At 30.8% G+C, this 17,545-nt stretch overlaps 1 protein-coding gene and 1 non-coding gene across 2 annotated transcripts; both read left to right on the top strand.

Annotated features, from left to right (window-relative positions):
• Positions 1–2,270: 2,270 nt before the first annotated feature.
• LOC137838927 (U6 spliceosomal RNA) lies at positions 2,271–2,372 on the top strand. The gene has a single exon (XR_011085568.1). It is a non-coding gene; the product is annotated as a U6 spliceosomal RNA (small nuclear RNA).
• Positions 2,373–6,876: 4,504 nt separating this feature from the next.
• Positions 6,877–17,283, top strand: LOC137836951 (alpha-1,4 glucan phosphorylase L isozyme, chloroplastic/amyloplastic). Its single transcript, XM_068645759.1, has 15 exons — positions 6,877–7,344; positions 9,199–9,434; positions 9,518–9,619; positions 10,001–10,177; positions 10,304–10,579; positions 11,319–11,590; positions 11,690–11,807; positions 11,886–12,317; positions 12,703–12,855; positions 13,526–13,654; positions 14,156–14,392; positions 15,421–15,497; positions 15,934–16,120; positions 16,361–16,561; positions 16,937–17,283. The coding sequence occupies exons 1-15, from the start codon at positions 7,101–7,103 to the stop codon at positions 17,051–17,053; spliced, it is 2,958 nt and encodes a 985-aa protein (XP_068501860.1). The 5' UTR covers positions 6,877–7,100; the 3' UTR covers positions 17,054–17,283.
• Positions 17,284–17,545: the final 262 nt, after the last annotated feature.

Consider the following 17,545-nt stretch of genomic DNA (forward strand, 5'->3'; position numbering starts at 1 on the left):
ATTATTATTATTATTATTATTATTGAGTGTGCCTATTATTAGTTTACATCATAGAAAAAAAATCTATATAAATAAGTTAACAAATCTAATAGTTCAATGTATTTTCTCACATAAATTTCTTTTTATAAAGATTAACATTAAAAAATAATATAATTTTATTATATTAAAAATAGGAAACAAATACATCTTATTATAAGACAAAAAAAATTAATAATTTTATAAGGAACATAAATAATTAAAATTTTGGCTAAAAATTCCAAACTATGTACACATTTTGTTGAATCACGTGTTATTAGTTACTAAACATGATTATTTTTTCTTATAAAATAGTAATTTAATTTTAAAAAATATCTTAATTATTTAATAAAAAACATAATAACTAAATTAATTTAAATAAAATTAATATATAACTATGATATTTGTATTGAATAAATTAATAGAACCCAATTTCTTAAAATTTAAGATTTCATTTTTTTATTACAAAATTATTATTATTATTACTATGATATATAATATATTATATTATATAATATGTAGTGTATATGAAAATATATGTAATATTATTATATAAACATAAATCAGCTTCTCAACTTGAAAGACTTTTTTAAAACCTAAAGTGTGACTTTTTAATAAAAGGTATCACGTTAATTTAGACTATTCACGAGTTATGCTACAAGCCTCTAATATCGTTTGACCTATTTTTCACGTATAATGCATGTCATATTATTACTAGATGAAGCAAAAAAATTATTTTTAAAATAAATTTATGATAAATAGAATTTTGAAAAAAAAATAGAGTGAAGTGTTTAGAAAATAACTATTTGAAGCATTGAAAACTTTCATTTTCACAAATTGCATCTTTCTTGTAAAACTTACATGTTAAAGAGATTAACTCATATCCATAAAAATATATTTAGCATCAATTTGTATAATAATACTTTGTTTAATCATTTTTTTATTGTCTTTTTGAAAATTATATATTTATATTTTTTCTTTTTATCTTTATTTTTTATTTAAACTCTCAGCCTAGTTACTTAAGTTATTTGTGATATTTTTTTTTTGTTCGCATGACTAGTTCCCATATATTTTTTTAGTTTTATATTATTTTTCGTGTAATAAAATAAACAAAATAACCTTTAAAATGCGTAATACTTTAATTCAAGAAATCTATCTTCTTTTGTTATGATGGTCATTTGGTAGAATGGAATGATCAGTAAAAAAAATTAGCTGCCAATCAATTTTCTAGGCATAATATTTAAATGCAAAAAATAATTTAATTTGGTTTAATTAATTTTTATTTTCAATCTCATTCAAAGTAAACTCATCGATTGAAACCATAGTTGATTAAAAAAATAGTCTTCATCGATTTTCGATTTTTTATTATTTTTAAATTGACTAGATTTTAGATACCCCTAACTATGTTTTCTTACTGTTACCTTTAAAATAGGTTAGAAGACTGACAAAATTATTTTGTTTTAAGTTTTTGGGTATGGCCTTATGGGCCTTATTAGTCTTGTAATACCTATATTTTCTCTTTGCACCCTAATCAAAATAAAAATCCTATTCATGGTGTCAATCTAGTTCACAACTTCTTATATTTGCATCCTAGTGAAAATCATGTAACTCCCCTTGTGTCTTTTGTTCTTGATTCAACGAATTATCATTCTTGGAGTCGTTTAATCATCATTATGCTAAGTGCAAAGAATAAGGTAAAGTTTGTCAATGGTATGATATCTTAACCTTTAGCAAATGGATCCTTCTTTCTCGTCCTGGACAAGCTCTAATAACATGGTGGTGTCCTAACTTGTACATTCAGTTTATGTTCCCATACGACAGAGCATCATATGGATAGATAAGACATTGCATATCTGGAATGACCTTAAAGCCCGCTTCTCACAAGGTGATCTGTCTCACATTTCTGACCTTCAAATGAAGACTTCTTCTCTCAATCAATGTGATATTTCTGTTGCTGATTAATTTACTATGTTAGGGTTATCTGGGATGAATTAGATAATTTTAGACATGATCATGTATGCTCTTGTAATGTTTCCTCTATTATTACTCAAAGGAAAAGAGAGCATCAAGTCATACAATTTTTACGTGATCTTAATGATCAATATAATAATATAAAAACTCATGTTCTTCTCATGGAACCTATTCCCACCATTACTAAAAAAAATTCCTTCGTTGTTCAGCAAGAACGTTAGTTTAACAATAGTGTTTTAGTTGCCAATATAAAAAACAATAACCCTACTACCATACAAATACTATTACCTGTTCTTTTTGTGGTAAATTGGGTCACAGTGAAACTGTTTGTGCATGGACCCTGCGTAAAGATGACACGCACAAATCGAGAAATGGTCCAAATTTTTTGTCCTTTCTCTGCGTTTCTTGAAGTTCAGACTGTTATGATTGTTGAGTTTTATGGAGTTATATATGCTATGGAGGAAGCTCAAGAGATGGGGCTTACTAATGTCTGGCTTGAATGTGATTCTGTCTTGGTTTGTGTTGCGTTTACTGTTATGACTAATGTTCCGTGAATGCTTCATAATCGATGAAATACTTGTCTTAATTACTAAGGGAGAATCAAGTTTAGGGTTACTTATATTTTTCGTGAAGGAAATGCATGTGCTGATAAGTTGGCTAATTTATGATTTATTCATAGAGAACCATTTTATTGGTATAATAGACTTCCATCTAGTATGTTCTTTAGAATTCTTTATGAATAGGTATAGTCTACCTATGTATTGTTTTTGTTAGCATATGGGTTTTGGTCTAGTCCCCCCCATACTTTTGTATTTTCTTTGTTGTTACTTGAGGTGTCAGCATAATTGAGATGTGAAGTTGCATAGTGATGCCTAACATGAAAGCTTTTATAAAAAAAAATGTTTGTTTTAAGAAAAATAGTTTTCCTAACCAAGATGGTAAAAGATCAAAATTTGGTAACAATAACAGAAAGGTTTGTACATATTGTAATAAGATTGGGCACACAGTTGATATTTGTTACAAGAAACATGAGTATTCCCTGGTTATAGATCTCAATATGGTAAGTTTTCTCAAGCTAACAATGTTATCACTCAAAAGGATAATTCTGCTGGTAAAGATTAAATTAAGCACAATAATGGTGGTGATCTCCGCATTACTCAAAATCAATTTCAAATCCTTTCAAGAATGTAAATATCTCTAATGGTCAAGCTTAAGTGAACCAGGTTGGTACCATTTATGCTAATCATTAGAATTTTTTAAAATAATATTATAAATATATATATAGTCATTATTTTTAAAAGGAGTTATTTTGAAATAAATATAATTTATTTAATTATTTATTTTATTAAATAAATAATTTTTTTATTTATTAAAAAGTAAAATTATCCAATTAAAATATTTGAAATGAAATTAGGAAATGATATATCTCTATATATAGTGATATATAAATTTTATTATTTTAATTATATCATTCTCACGTAAATTGTCAAGGATGTTTTCTAACAACACAATCATAAAGAAGTTATTAAACTTCAAAGTGGATATCTTTTAGTTTAATAGCTATTTATTAATAAAAAAACAATTTCATCACATATTCCTATCTATTTAGTTATAGAGTAAAAATAATTAAATAAAAATTAACATAAAAGATCAAAATAATGTATTTTTAAAATCAAAATACAAAAAGGATAGAAGTACATTTTTTTTGGAAACAATTTAATTTCAAACAATGTAAAAGAAACAATTAACCCTACAAACATAACTCCTCTACCATTTTAACATCATTAACTTAAAGCCAAGATAGAACTTTAAATTAAAATGTATATTTTTTTAAAAATATTATAAAATTAATTTCCTTAACATTATATATATCTTATATCCTTACAAATGGACGTGCCAAATTGAAGTTCCATAAACTTTATGATAGGCCCCATGCACGTGATGGGTGGTGACATTATTTACAAATGAACGATCCAAAAATTTCAGAAAATAATAATAGTAATGTTTACCTTTTCTTGTAAGAAGGAAAATATCTATGCATTATCATAGTGTCTTTGAAACCCTAAAGTGTCATGAAATGACTTCAATGGTGTAACTACATCCATCAATAACTCAAAATAAAAATAACTATCAAACATACTTTTAAATCATATTAAGTGATTGGACAAAAATGCTATAAACTACACTACAAGAAAATCATTAAATAGAAACCAATTTTAGAGACAAAAAAGAATTAGTTTCTATAGTGACTAAATTAGAGACTATTTTAGAGACTAAAAAAAATGTTGGTTTCTAAATTAGTTTATATTATTGTTAAATAATTTCTAAATTGGTATCTAATTAGCTACCAAAATTTTTGCTACCAAATTTAGAATCTAGTAATTAAAACATTGGTAGCTAATTAGATACCAATTTATAAACTATTTAACCATAATAGAAACTAATTTAGAAACCAATAATTTTTTTAGTCTCTAAAATGGTCTCTAATTTAGTCATTATAACAACTAATTAATTTTTGTCTCTAAAATTGGTTTATATTTCATGATTTTCTTGTAGTGGTGGTTAAAAATTGAAAAAATAGATGAAGGTTGAAAACTAAAAAATTAAATTAAAATTATAGCTTTGCATCCATGTATTTTTTAAATAGCTAAATTTTAGTGTTTAAAAATAAAATTGTAGAGCTAAAAGCTTTTATTATAATTTCAAAAGTCCACAATAAACAAAGAACTACTCTTGTTTGAATACTAAAAATATTAAAATGCATTTTTTAAGATAAATGTACACGTATTATAGAATGTTTTCAGATTAAAATGCCTTTTTTTGCTCTTGCATGGTGGAGCGTTTTTGGATCCTGTGAACATTCTTCTAGATAGGTATATAAATATTTTGTTGTACTATTAGTATTAAAAAGTTAAACTTTATTAATGTGACATTATTTCTCTTTAATTCAAAATAAAAATATATAACTACAACAATTTTAACCATCAATTATTATTTTTTAAATAAATTGTTTTAAAATCAAGATTATAAAGGTAAATATTAAAAAGTGTACTTTTATGTCTAACTCAATCTCATAAAATACAACTTATAAGGTGACGTTTGTATCCACTATTATATTTTATGAAATGTCTTATAACGTCATAACAGGTGACCTGATAAGTCTAACAAACATTTGCTAGAATAAACTCGAAATGACTTTGATAAGTGAATTTTTAATTCAATCTCATAAAACCGACTTATATGATGAGATTTGCACCCACTTATATACTATAAAATGTCTTAATTTTATCGATGTGAGATCTTCAGCCGGAAAACATCATAAAAAAGTGTATTAGGGCTTATAGCTAAAACATCAAAAAAAAAAAATCTATGTGTTTATTCACAATGAAAAAGTGTATTTTATAAACCCCACTTAATTATTCTGTTATCCTCTTAAACTTAACTAATATTATATATCCTTTCGAATGTATATTTTTCTAAACCATATCAAATACCATGTTTCGTCATTTTTACCTAAAATTATGAATAATTTTGTTTGAATATTTCTATTAATAATTAATAGACTCACTTTTTAAATAAATTACTTTTCCTTATAAAAACCGTACCAAACTATTGTAAAAACCATACCAAGTCTTCATGAGTTTTATACCAAAAAAAAAACACTTAATTCTTATTATCATCAATTTTCTTATATATTATACTACTATGCTTATATATAGTGTAACATATTCTTAATTTATATTTCTATAAGCCAAATTAAATTAGAGTACACTATTTTTACAATGATTTCAAGTTAAGAAATCATAGAACTAAATTAAGAATATGTTCACAGAGTAAATCAAAATAAGTCACACTAATTAATGACTATAAACACAATTTAATAATTTTTTACAAACTAATAATTTGACAATCCACAGCATCTACTAAATTGAATGCTCAACATCGTATTCTTTAACATATTTTTTAAAGAATATATTTTATACAATGGTGAAAAATAGTTAAAATTTTAATAATTTAAACTTTTATAGTTTTTAACTGATAAAAGCATATATTAAAACGAGTATTTTAAATAAACACGTGACTAATAAGTGTAAACCTATTATAAATTTCAGTTCCTCCTTCATTTCGCTCTCTCACTAAAAACTAAGTTGACAATAATAATCAAATTATATAATTTTTTTTGTACTTTTACATTTAAACATTAAATAAAATTTCCCGTTAAAAATTAAATTGATACGGTTCTAGACTAACGTAAGAATAATCTAGTTTCAGAACATTAATCAGTGGACTATGATAATTGTATCCTATACCATTATGTAAAATATAGATCTTCCTTATGCTTTTTCTTGCATATATTAACACATCTATATTAACACATCTTATGTAACGTAACCTGATTTTGTCTCCATCGAGTCATTATGGGTGATTAAATCTAATGAATAAAGGATGTTGTATGTTTCATGCTATTAAAAATAAGATTCCAATTCTCATATTATGCGTCGGGTCCAGACTCATCACTCTACATGTTCCCAACCTCTAACGTAAGCTACAAAAACTATTATTATCAAATTGAGCCAGTTTAAGTAACGACCATCCGTCATACGTCAATTCCAGAACAATCACTCTAGGTATAGTATTAATAAAGTGAGACTAATTACCCACTTACCCTTATTTTATACATGGAATATTAGATAAGGTTAATTATTTTTAATATTTTATATTTAAAAAATTGGAATCGGAAATTTTGGTGAGGACAAGGAGGGAAGGTTAAGGTGGAAGGGAAAGCAAGTACGTGGCAATCTGGTAGAGCGCCAACAGAGCAGTTGCAGAGGATATTCGGTGAGCTTAACGACAGAGAATCACATAAGAGTCTGAAGGAGTGAGAAGCTCGTGATTCGATTACTTATCGGTCATATCGTATCTCGACACGCCGTACACACAGTAACACCTCCATCTTCATTATAGTCACACAACACCCTCACTTACAAACTCACACTACCAAAGCTCGTGACCGAGAAACCAAACAAACAAACAAACTTCTCTTTCTCTCTCTCTCTCTCTCTCTCTGCGATTATTGATCTCGGGAGAAGAGAGATTGCGATTTGCGATTCGCAATGGCTTCCACCACAATGCGGCTCTCCGCTACTTCCGCCGGTGCTCAGGCGCTTCCCCGCCGTAACTCCCTCGCCGTGCTCTTAACCGTCTCCGCGAGATCCTCCGCAAAATCGAGGCTCAGGTTTATCGGAAGAAGCTCCAACTTGAGCTTCCTCCGGAGGCGGAACTCTTTCTCCGCTGTGAAGTGCGTCTCCGGTAGCGAGGCCAGGAAGACACTACACGATCCCGTGGCTCAGCAACAAGGTCTGAAGTTTTTGCTTCTCTCTCTCTCTATCGCTCTCTCTCTCTCTCTCTATATATATATATATTTATATACTGTCTGTCAGTCTGCATTTTTTGGTTTGCTTTCGGCTCTTCTCGCTTTGAATTAACAGCGTTTAACAGTTTGAAGCTAATTTTAGCTCTGTGAAGTTCTTGAAAGTTTAAATAAGCGTGTGGATTTGGTTGCGGTAGAGTGAGAGTTGCAGTTTAGTATTGAATTGTTAACTGATGATAGGAAAAGTAATTTGTGACCAATGATCATCCTCTGAAACGAAAGGCCTTTGAGCAGCATGTCCTCTCTCTCTCTATATATATATATTAAAAGTTTATTATTGTAATGTGAACTACGAATCTGAATTATCGTATTCGATTATTGAGATGGTAAACCGAGCGAATCTCAATAGTATAATTCAAATAGATAGTTAAGATTAAAATTAATTAAAACAATCTTGTCTGTTCGTGAATAAAATGTTTTCTCGCTTTTCATTTTTTCACCTTTTTTTTGCTTATAATTTTTTTTCTGGTAATATATGTATGTATATGTCATGTGAGAATTCTTGTCATCGTGAGAAATAATAATTATAAACTTGAATCTTATTCAAGTGGATGGTTAAGATTGAAATTAATTAAAATAATCTTGTTAATCATCCATTTATGTTAGTATTTATATAATTAAGAAAGTCTTAATCTTAACATATATGATTAATAATTAAATTCATTTATAATATATATGTTGGTAATATATAACTCTTGTGAAAATGCTATGGAAAAGGTGGAAGGAAATAGTACTGAGGATGCTAAGATACTGCCACTTATTTTTTAAAATAAAGTTGAAGTGTTAAAAATATTTACAACTTGGATTTCTTAAAATATTCCCAAAAATAAAATACACTTTCTAGAAAATAAGTTGGAGTGTGTGTATAAAGTGAGAGAACTGTTTTGATTTTCAAGAATGAGAAGAGTAAATTGTGACCGCACAATCTTACAGATATAGTCAGGAGTAAAGGCTATTAAAAGTTCACATGATCACTTTAAAAAGTTTCGTTACTTTTACGTTTTAATTTTGATCATTTATTAAAATGGTCAAGATTGTTCTTTGCATCCTCAAATAGAAACTTCCCTCTCATTTGATTTGTGTGTGATATAATATGCATGCTCCTTCTTTGTGGTATCTTGTTAGTGTGTATGATATCTCAATTTTCTATAATGGATGCATTAAATTCGTTTTGATTTAACAACTGAAAAAGAAGTTTTTGGGATTTATTTATTTCTTATGATATGTTTTTTACGCCCTCACTCCCTTATTTGTAGGTACAATGGTTGAAAATAATCTTATTAAGCTGGCTATTATTACTGCTTTTTTTAGAAGTTATTCAGGAGTTTATGGATTGGGATCCTTTTTTTTATGTTGACATGGAAATACATTGTGTGTTCTGGAGATGCATACCCGGGTTCCCTCACTATTATTGTTTTGATGAAATGGAAGAAACCAAAAGAGGAAAGAAAATTTTCAAATTTGAAATCAAGGCAAAGCTTGCATGGCTAATTATGTTTCTTGAATTTTCTTTTAACCAAAATGTAGAAAATTTCAATTTAAAAAAAAAAAACTAATTATTTTCTTTCTCTACATCCAAACATGTAGTTACTAATCATTATCCAAAGCTCAATAATATTTTGTTATATTCGCTTTTGGGGTAGCATAAGGATGGGACTTCTGACAAATTATTCCCAGCTCTTGACTTTTTAATAAGTTACCAGCAGCTATCTTTTGTCCAACAACTTCATTAGGACCTGATTAATCTTATGTGTTTGTTTATTTATTGTTTCTTTTTGAAGCCGCTAGCTCTCTCAGCTCCTCGACGCCAGATGCTTCATCTATTGCCTCGAGTATTAAATACCATGCAGAGTTCACTCCATTGTTTTCAACACATAATTTTGATCTACCACAGGCTTTTTTTGCAACTGCACAGAGTGTTCACGATGCTCTCATTATTAACTGGAATGCCACCTATGATTACTACGAGAAGCTGAATGTTAAGCAGGCATATTACCTTTCGATGGAATTTTTGCAGGTTGGTGCTACAATAATTATTTGAATAACTTGGAACATTTCTGGCGTCTAATGTTTGTTTCTATTTGTTATTTTATCGTGCAGGGTAGAGCATTACTAAATGCAATAGGCAATCTAGAGTTAACTGGTGCTTATGCCGAGGCTTTGAGCAAGCTTGGGTATAAATTAGAAAATGTGGCATTCCAGGTGTGACATTCCCTATGTACTTCTTCTTTCTTATTTTTATTCTAAAATGTTGAGTGTTTCAGTGCTCTCTTAAAGTTACTTTTTGTATAACCAGAACCTCGTAAGTCCACATGAAATAACCTCTTTAGGTAAACAAACTGATGCACTTTTCAAAACAAATGTTGTTCCAATAGCATATTTGCGATGGAGAAAATCAATTGATATGGATCATATCATACTCTTATTAAGTTGCTTTATCTACATTTTCCCTAAAGACATTGCAAACTCGCAAACCTTTTTATTTTGCTGAACAGCTACAGCAACAGGAGTAATTGAAGCAAAATTAATATTTGGTTGCAACTTACTATAGTTGAGTAATTCATTTTGTTTGGCTATTGATAGGAGCCAGATGCTGCACTTGGAAATGGTGGTCTGGGGCGACTTGCTTCATGTTTCTTGGACTCTTTGGCAACCTTGAACTATCCAGCTTGGGGTTATGGATTGAGATATAAGTATGGTTTATTTAAACAACGAATAACCAAAGAGGGGCAGGAGGAAGTCGCTGAAGATTGGCTTGAGGTATGTTTCATTATTTATTGATAAGTGATAAATGGCATGTACTTAAAAATTAAAATTATAATGTTTTCACTATGTTTTTTCTGTTCTGTTAATGTTTCTTTCTTTCTTTCTGACCTCGTCTAACAGATGGGCAGTCCCTGGGAGATTGTTAGAAATGACGTTTCATATCCTGTAAAGTTCTATGGCAAGGTTGTATCAGGGTCAGATGGTAAAAAACACTGGATTGGAGGAGAAGAAATAAAAGCTGTTGCACATGATGTTCCAATACCAGGATATAAAACTAAGACTACAATCAACTTGAGACTTTGGTCTACAAAAGCTGCATCGGAAGAATTTGATTTATATGCTTTTAATGCTGGAAGACACAATGAAGCGTCTGAGGCTCTAGCAAACGCTGAAAAGGTTTAGATGATATAGCTAGTGTAAAGTTCTTTATAATCAGCAAGAGATATACGTATCTATTGAAATGTATTTGGAAAAATAAGGTCCACATTGACTAGAGATAGAGTTTTGCAATATGAATTTAAGAGAGGGACAACCCTCATCTCACGATCCAGTTTTAAACCGAAGTCTCACATCGGCTAGAGACTGAAGGAGTAGTTCTCACCTCATAACTCAATTTTGTTTAGTTGAGTTTTAACTCACATTCTAAAAAAGGGACCAATTGAATAAGTGTTAGAATAAATATTGCAGAAAATAAGTATCATAAAAATCATTCCTCTCCATACATTTGAGTGTAATGTGTATTTTTCATATTTTGTCTTTGGAGTGTCTTTTTATAATCACCGATATAAGAGAATATCAATTCTCTTTAATTTTGTTTAGGTTTATTCTGTTAGCTGCCAGTTGTCCCAAGTGTCAGATGTCACCTTCTGCTCTATATATACTACTTGTGCAGAAGCTTAGAATCCCTTTTTGTAACCATTCTAATATTCAGTTTTAAAATCTTACGGTTTCTCTCTTTTTGTGTACATTTAATGACCTATATGAGTTTGGACTAAGTCCTGTGTAAATGTGTAGAAAATACGAGTTACTTTTGATGATATTTAGGCTTTCCAGTTAATTTCAATTTTGATACAGTCTGAATGCAAGTTAATAAAAGGACATTCATTATATATGGTATTTTTGTTTTCAAATGCAGATATGTTATATACTCTACCCTGGGGATGAATCAATAGAGGGCAAGACCCTTCGTCTCAAGCAACAATATACTTTATGTTCTGCTTCTCTTCAAGACATAATTGCTTGTTTTGAGAGAAGATCAGGAGCAAATTTGAATTGGGAAGAGTTCCCTGAAAAGGTTGCAGTGCAGATGAATGATACGCACCCAACCTTGTGCATCCCAGAGCTGATGAGAATTTTAATAGATGTAAAGGGTTTAAGTTGGAAAGATGCTTGGAATATTACACAAAGGTATTTTACACAGAGAGGTGTCTGGTGAACTCTTATTATCTATTAATGCATAATCCGAGTTGGTTGACTGAATATCTACTATCTGCTACTGTGATTCAGGACTGTAGCATATACAAACCATACTGTTCTTCCCGAGGCACTAGAGAAATGGAGCTTGGATCTTATGCAGAAACTGCTTCCACGCCATATTGAGATAATAGAAATGATTGATGAGGAGGTAATACTGAAATACATTCATAAACATCTTTCTTTCAGGGTACATGCATTAGTTGTTGATGGTATTCCTGCTTTGCAGTTGATTGGGACCATAATTGCAGAATATGGCACTGCAGATTCAGACTTGTTGGAGAATAAATTGAAGGAAATGAGAATACTAGAAAATGTTGAATTGCCTGAAGAATTTGCAGATGTACTGGTTAAGTCGAAAGAGACGACTGATATTCCTAGTGAGGAGCCGCAAAGTTCTGAACAAGTAGAAGAAGAAGAAGAAGAAGAAAAAAAAAAAGATGATGATAACGACGAAGTGGAAGGAGCCCTTGCTGAAAAGAAGGGAACGGATGAAAGTTCCATTGAGGATGAGAAAGAAGAGTTGCCTGTGCCAGTACCAGAACCACCAAAATTGGTTCGTATGGCAAATCTGTGTGTTGTGGGTGGTCATGCAGTGAATGGGGTTGCAGAGATACACAGTGAAATTGTAAAAGATGAAGTTTTCAATGCGTTTTATAAGGTAAATTTTTCGTTGGTCTGTCAGTATGACGTAGTGCATAGCTGAGTTATGTTTCTAAATTGCTAGCTTTTTCCTAATAGAAATTACCAAATAGCTCTTAGCAGTCAACTCTTACTATCTGACCAATGGGAGGAAACAACTCATTCTTGCCCAATGGGCATAATAGCACTATAAATAAAATATGGATATTTCTTCATTTGTTTTGTTTCAAAGTGATTGCTCCATGCATACTGCTTTTAAAAGATGAAAGAAACTTCTCACACTTCTAATGATATGTATTTAATATTTGGACCTTTAATAGCTCTTCATCATTTTATGTTTTCTTTAGATTATGACAAGATCTAGGAAATTTGTTTATATAATTGATGCCATATTTTTTTTGTAGTTGTGGCCTGAGAAATTCCAAAACAAAACAAATGGTGTGACACCAAGGAGATGGATCAAGTTCTGCAATCCGCTTCTGAGTAAAATAATAACGGAGTGGATAGGCACAGAGGATTGGGTCCTAAATACAGAGAAATTAGCCGAGCTAAGGAAGGTTGTTACCCTTATTTGCTTTATTAATCTTATCCTAGTCTTGAATTTTTCCTTCATGGCTTTGCATTTTCCTCTTTTATAGTTTTTATTTCCTTTTTATGAATGTCAAGTTTGGTGGCACCAGTTATACTACCACATAGCCTAATGCTTCTTGGAAACAAATGGCCTTCAATTTTGGAATTTTATAATCAATGATACAAGTTATCCCCAAAGAACCAGCTATAAATAAGAATTGTAATTACTTCTAAGCTATAAATAAGAATTGTAATTACTTCTAAGCTATAAAATCTAACTATCTTGCATTTACTGGGCTCCTTCAAATTTTTTTCCAATGGAATAAACTATGTCTTGTGACGCACTATTCAGGATGGAATATCTGGTTTGTTGAGCTTTTAAATATGAATTCTTATGGATTCCGGGATGAGCTTAATTCCGTTCAACTAAATTGTAAATTTGGTATCCTCGTGCTGCTTGATCTCAAAGGAATTAATATGGTATCGTGATTTCAATTTTATGGGTATTTTCTGAAATTGGGTAATTAGCATTGAGCGTGCTGTAGACTACGTTGTGTTTCCATTGTATGTCAAAAGCATCACTTGATCATATTAGTCTCAGCCTATTTTCCAAATTCCTGTCATTAAACCTGATCATACTGGTATAAATTATTACAGTTTGTAGAGAATGAGGATCTACAACTGCAGTGGAGGGAAGCAAAGAGGAGTAACAAAGTTAAAGTTGCGGCATTTATCAGAGAAAAAACAGGGTATTTTGTCAGTCCTGATGCAATGTTTGACATCCAGGTAAGATGATGCCTTTATATTGGTTATTTTCTTCTTTTTCTTTTACACCAATTTTGATTGGGCTCTAAGTTTCAACGATAGAATGGAAAGTTTAAAATGTTGTAACGGTCTCTCAGTGGTTATTGGTCATATTGTGATTACTGTGATTTAGTTATCAATCAAGGCAGATTATTAAGAAAGTAGTGATTCTGTTTTGCCTATACAATGTACAAAGCACCATAAGTAATGTATATGAAGACGACCTGTTCAAAATGCCCAAGTGTGCCTTGTTTGATGTATGGTCTAGGTTAGCACAGGCTGAAATTAGGCCAGGCTGTAGGTCATTGATAGGCTGCATGTCCTATTCCTATTTCCCTCCCCGATAATATGTTACTTTTAAACATCAATTTTTGTTCTGCTGACAAACAATTTAGTTACAATGGATTCAATTTCTACCCATTCCATCAGTTTTTTCCCTATGTTGCTAAACTGTTCAATGCTGGCTCTATTACTTTGGTTTAGGTGAAGAGAATCCATGAATATAAGCGACAATTAATGAACATACTTGGAATTGTTTACCGGTACAAGAAGATGAAAGAAATGAGTCCTGTGGAAAGGAAAGCAAATTTTGTTCCTAGAGTTTGTATATTTGGGGGGAAAGCATTTGCTACGTATGTGCAAGCCAAGAGAATTGTGAAATTTATTACAGATGTTGGGGAAACCGTTAATCATGATCCTGAAATAGGAGATCTACTCAAGGTACACGAGTCCAACTGTTTCTTTTTCACTTGTTGGTTTATGTTTTGTCATACAGTTCTTAGGCATATTCTTGAAAATAAAGATGTAAAGCATTATTCCTTTAACAGTACCTGGGCCTCAGGATCTTTTTTAGGTTCTACATTTGATTTTTATTAGCAATAAGCAAGTTGCTTATGTTAATTTAAAATCAATGTGCATTTTTTATAAAAAGATTTTTTAGTATAATTTAGCATGAACACACCACATTACAAATGCAATTATGCAAGTCCTTATGGTAAAACATTCTACTATGCAAATATAAAAGAAAAAACCAACGGCCCCACAGAGGATGATAACATAATATATCATCAAACTCTGTATACTCATGGGATTTTCCAAAATACACACATATGTAAGGACTTCTCTTGACTATTAAATCATTAAATTTCCACACTTGGATACATTTCTCTCAGTGGATAATTTTGGTCCTGTAAAAATAATAAAACAATTTTGGAATGTTTCCCATTATAATTAATTAGATGGAATTAGAGTCTCCATCGCTTCCCCATTATATTTAATTAGAGTCTCTATTTTCACAATTTAATCAATTATATTAAGTGGATAATCAATTATTTTACCATTTAATGGATTAAATGATTAAATTGTGACTATTTGGCTCTTTAATTGACTAAATTGTGAAACGGGAGACTCTCCAATTATTTTTAATTGGATAGGATCCGTAGTCATCCCCCCTGCTGCTGTGTGCAGAGATCCATATTCCATTCACTTGTTTTGAATTTTAGGCTATCTAAAAATAAGATTTTTAATCATATAATTAAGTTTTCTAATATACTAAATATAAAGAAGAAATTGCTCTGTTTGTGCCATTTAATTTATAGAAAATTTTCTCCAGAGGGGAGTCGTTTTGGAAGGAATGGTTTACCTAATTTCTTTAAAGCTTCATACTTTGTTAAGATCCTACATGTTTTCAGTATCATATTTTTTCAAATGGATGAAGTTATTGTTAATTTGTGTTTATATTTAATCAGGTTATTTTTGTCCCTGATTACAATGTCAGTGTTGCTGAGATGCTTATTCCGGCAAGTGAATTGTCACAACATATCAGGTAGTTATATTTCACGTAAATGGTGATCTAGATGTACTAATTAACATGATACTGTCAACTGTACTAATTGCAACTATTCAAATTTTGACATGAATAGCCTTAAATAGAAAGTTGAGTCAATTACATCAAATTGTTTCATATTCATATGTAAATCAAGATGTTTCTCATTCAAAAACTTTTGCTACCTATTTCGTGCATGGAAAATTTAACATGATGATCAACAGCATGAATCTCACCTCTCCAACTCCTCTTCATAACCTATGCATTGTTGTATGCAATGCAACTTTGCAAATTAATACTATGTTTGGAAATCCAGCCAGTCATACCGAGCACCAATGACATGTGAGAGCGAGCTTGGCACTCAATGTGCATTGTGAAATAGGATACAGGTCAAACAGACATATACTAATCTGTGTTCCCTGTTTCTCTCGTGTAGTACTGCTGGAATGGAAGCAAGTGGAACCAGCAACATGAAATTTGCAATGAATGGCTGCATATTGATTGGAACTTTAGATGGGGCCAATGTTGAAATTAGGGAAGAGGTTGGTGCAGATAACTTCTTCCTCTTTGGTGCCGAGGCTCCTGAAATTGCTGGGCTGAGGAAAGAAAGAGCAGAGGGAAAGGTCTGTCTTAAGACCCTTGTGCATTTTAATTACTATGGAGCATTGTTAATACCATGCTGTTTGGAGCATACCCACATGAACAAGTATTCTACTGTGTTTCAAATGCTAATGGTTGAAAGAAATTCATAATAAGGTTACAAGAATTTTGAACAAAGATCGTTGTTTGAGGAAATGTCGGTCTTGGGTTTCTTAAAAACTTAAGATGATTATATGTTAACCCGCTATGTTTTTTTAATTCAGTTTGTCCCCGATCCACGATTTGAAGAAGTCAAAGAATTTGTCAGAAGTGGTGTTTTTGGATCTTACAACTATGACGAATTGATTGGATCCTTAGAGGGAAATGAAGGTTTTGGTCGTGCAGATTATTTCCTTGTGGGCAAGGACTTCCCCAGCTACATAGAATGCCAAGAGAAGGTTGATGAAGCATACAGAGACCAAAAAGTGAGTTTGTAGACTTTCTTCCTATTTGCTATTAAATATTCGTTTCCCCTGCTAGCCTATTGGATGCCTGCACCTATTCCTTGCTAGCAACACATTCTTTTGAATCAATCGATTTTTTTTATTCAACTTCATATGTAATTAGTTTACTCGTGATTATGTAGTTCAGACAAATTTTAACCAATAGATAGCACAGTATGTTAGAAGGTGTTGGTATTTTCACTTATTTACATGTTCTATTATGTGATGCAATGTATTTATCAATTGTATTCAGTTGTTATAGTTCTTTTGTCCATGGTTGTTCTGTTCCTTCATGCATCATGCTTGTTGGTCTCATGTTATTTTTAACATTAACATTTGTAAATGATGTGGATACAGAAATGGACAAGAATGTCAATATTGAACACAGCAGGGTCATACAAGTTTAGCAGTGACCGTACGATTCATGAATATGCCCGAGAGATATGGAACATTGAACCAGCCCAATTGCCGTAGAAAGTGCAGACGCACTTGGTGGCACGTGCTTATGATGATGATCCCTGATTAGCATAATTCCTCGTACCAGAGAATAAATAAACAAATATATTTTGCAAACAGAGGCACTTCAGGTGCGCTCTTGATCAAAATAAGCTTGCAGTTCTTTAATATATCTGTGTTATGTATGGATACTACTTGTTGTAAAGCTTTACCTACCTTTCTCTTATAATAAATATCTATTAACTTCATCTCCAAATTCTCTCCCTTATCTATGATTATTTCAGCTTCATTTTTATTTACAATATTATACTATTAAAATTACTTTGAGCTTAAAATTACATGCATAGATAATATTTAATCTTTTAATTTAATAAAAAAATTAGTTTGATTATATGTCACAAAATTAATTATGGCATATATCATTGAAGACCAATTAAAGAAGGTTGCTTTCACATTGTATCTTTATGTAATGAGAGTGTTAAGTCTTTCACAAATTATAACCTTGATTAT

Source organism: Phaseolus vulgaris, chromosome 4, assembly GCF_000499845.2.
Source record: "Phaseolus vulgaris cultivar G19833 chromosome 4, P. vulgaris v2.0, whole genome shotgun sequence".
Lineage (NCBI taxonomy): Eukaryota > Viridiplantae > Streptophyta > Magnoliopsida > Fabales > Fabaceae > Phaseolus > Phaseolus vulgaris.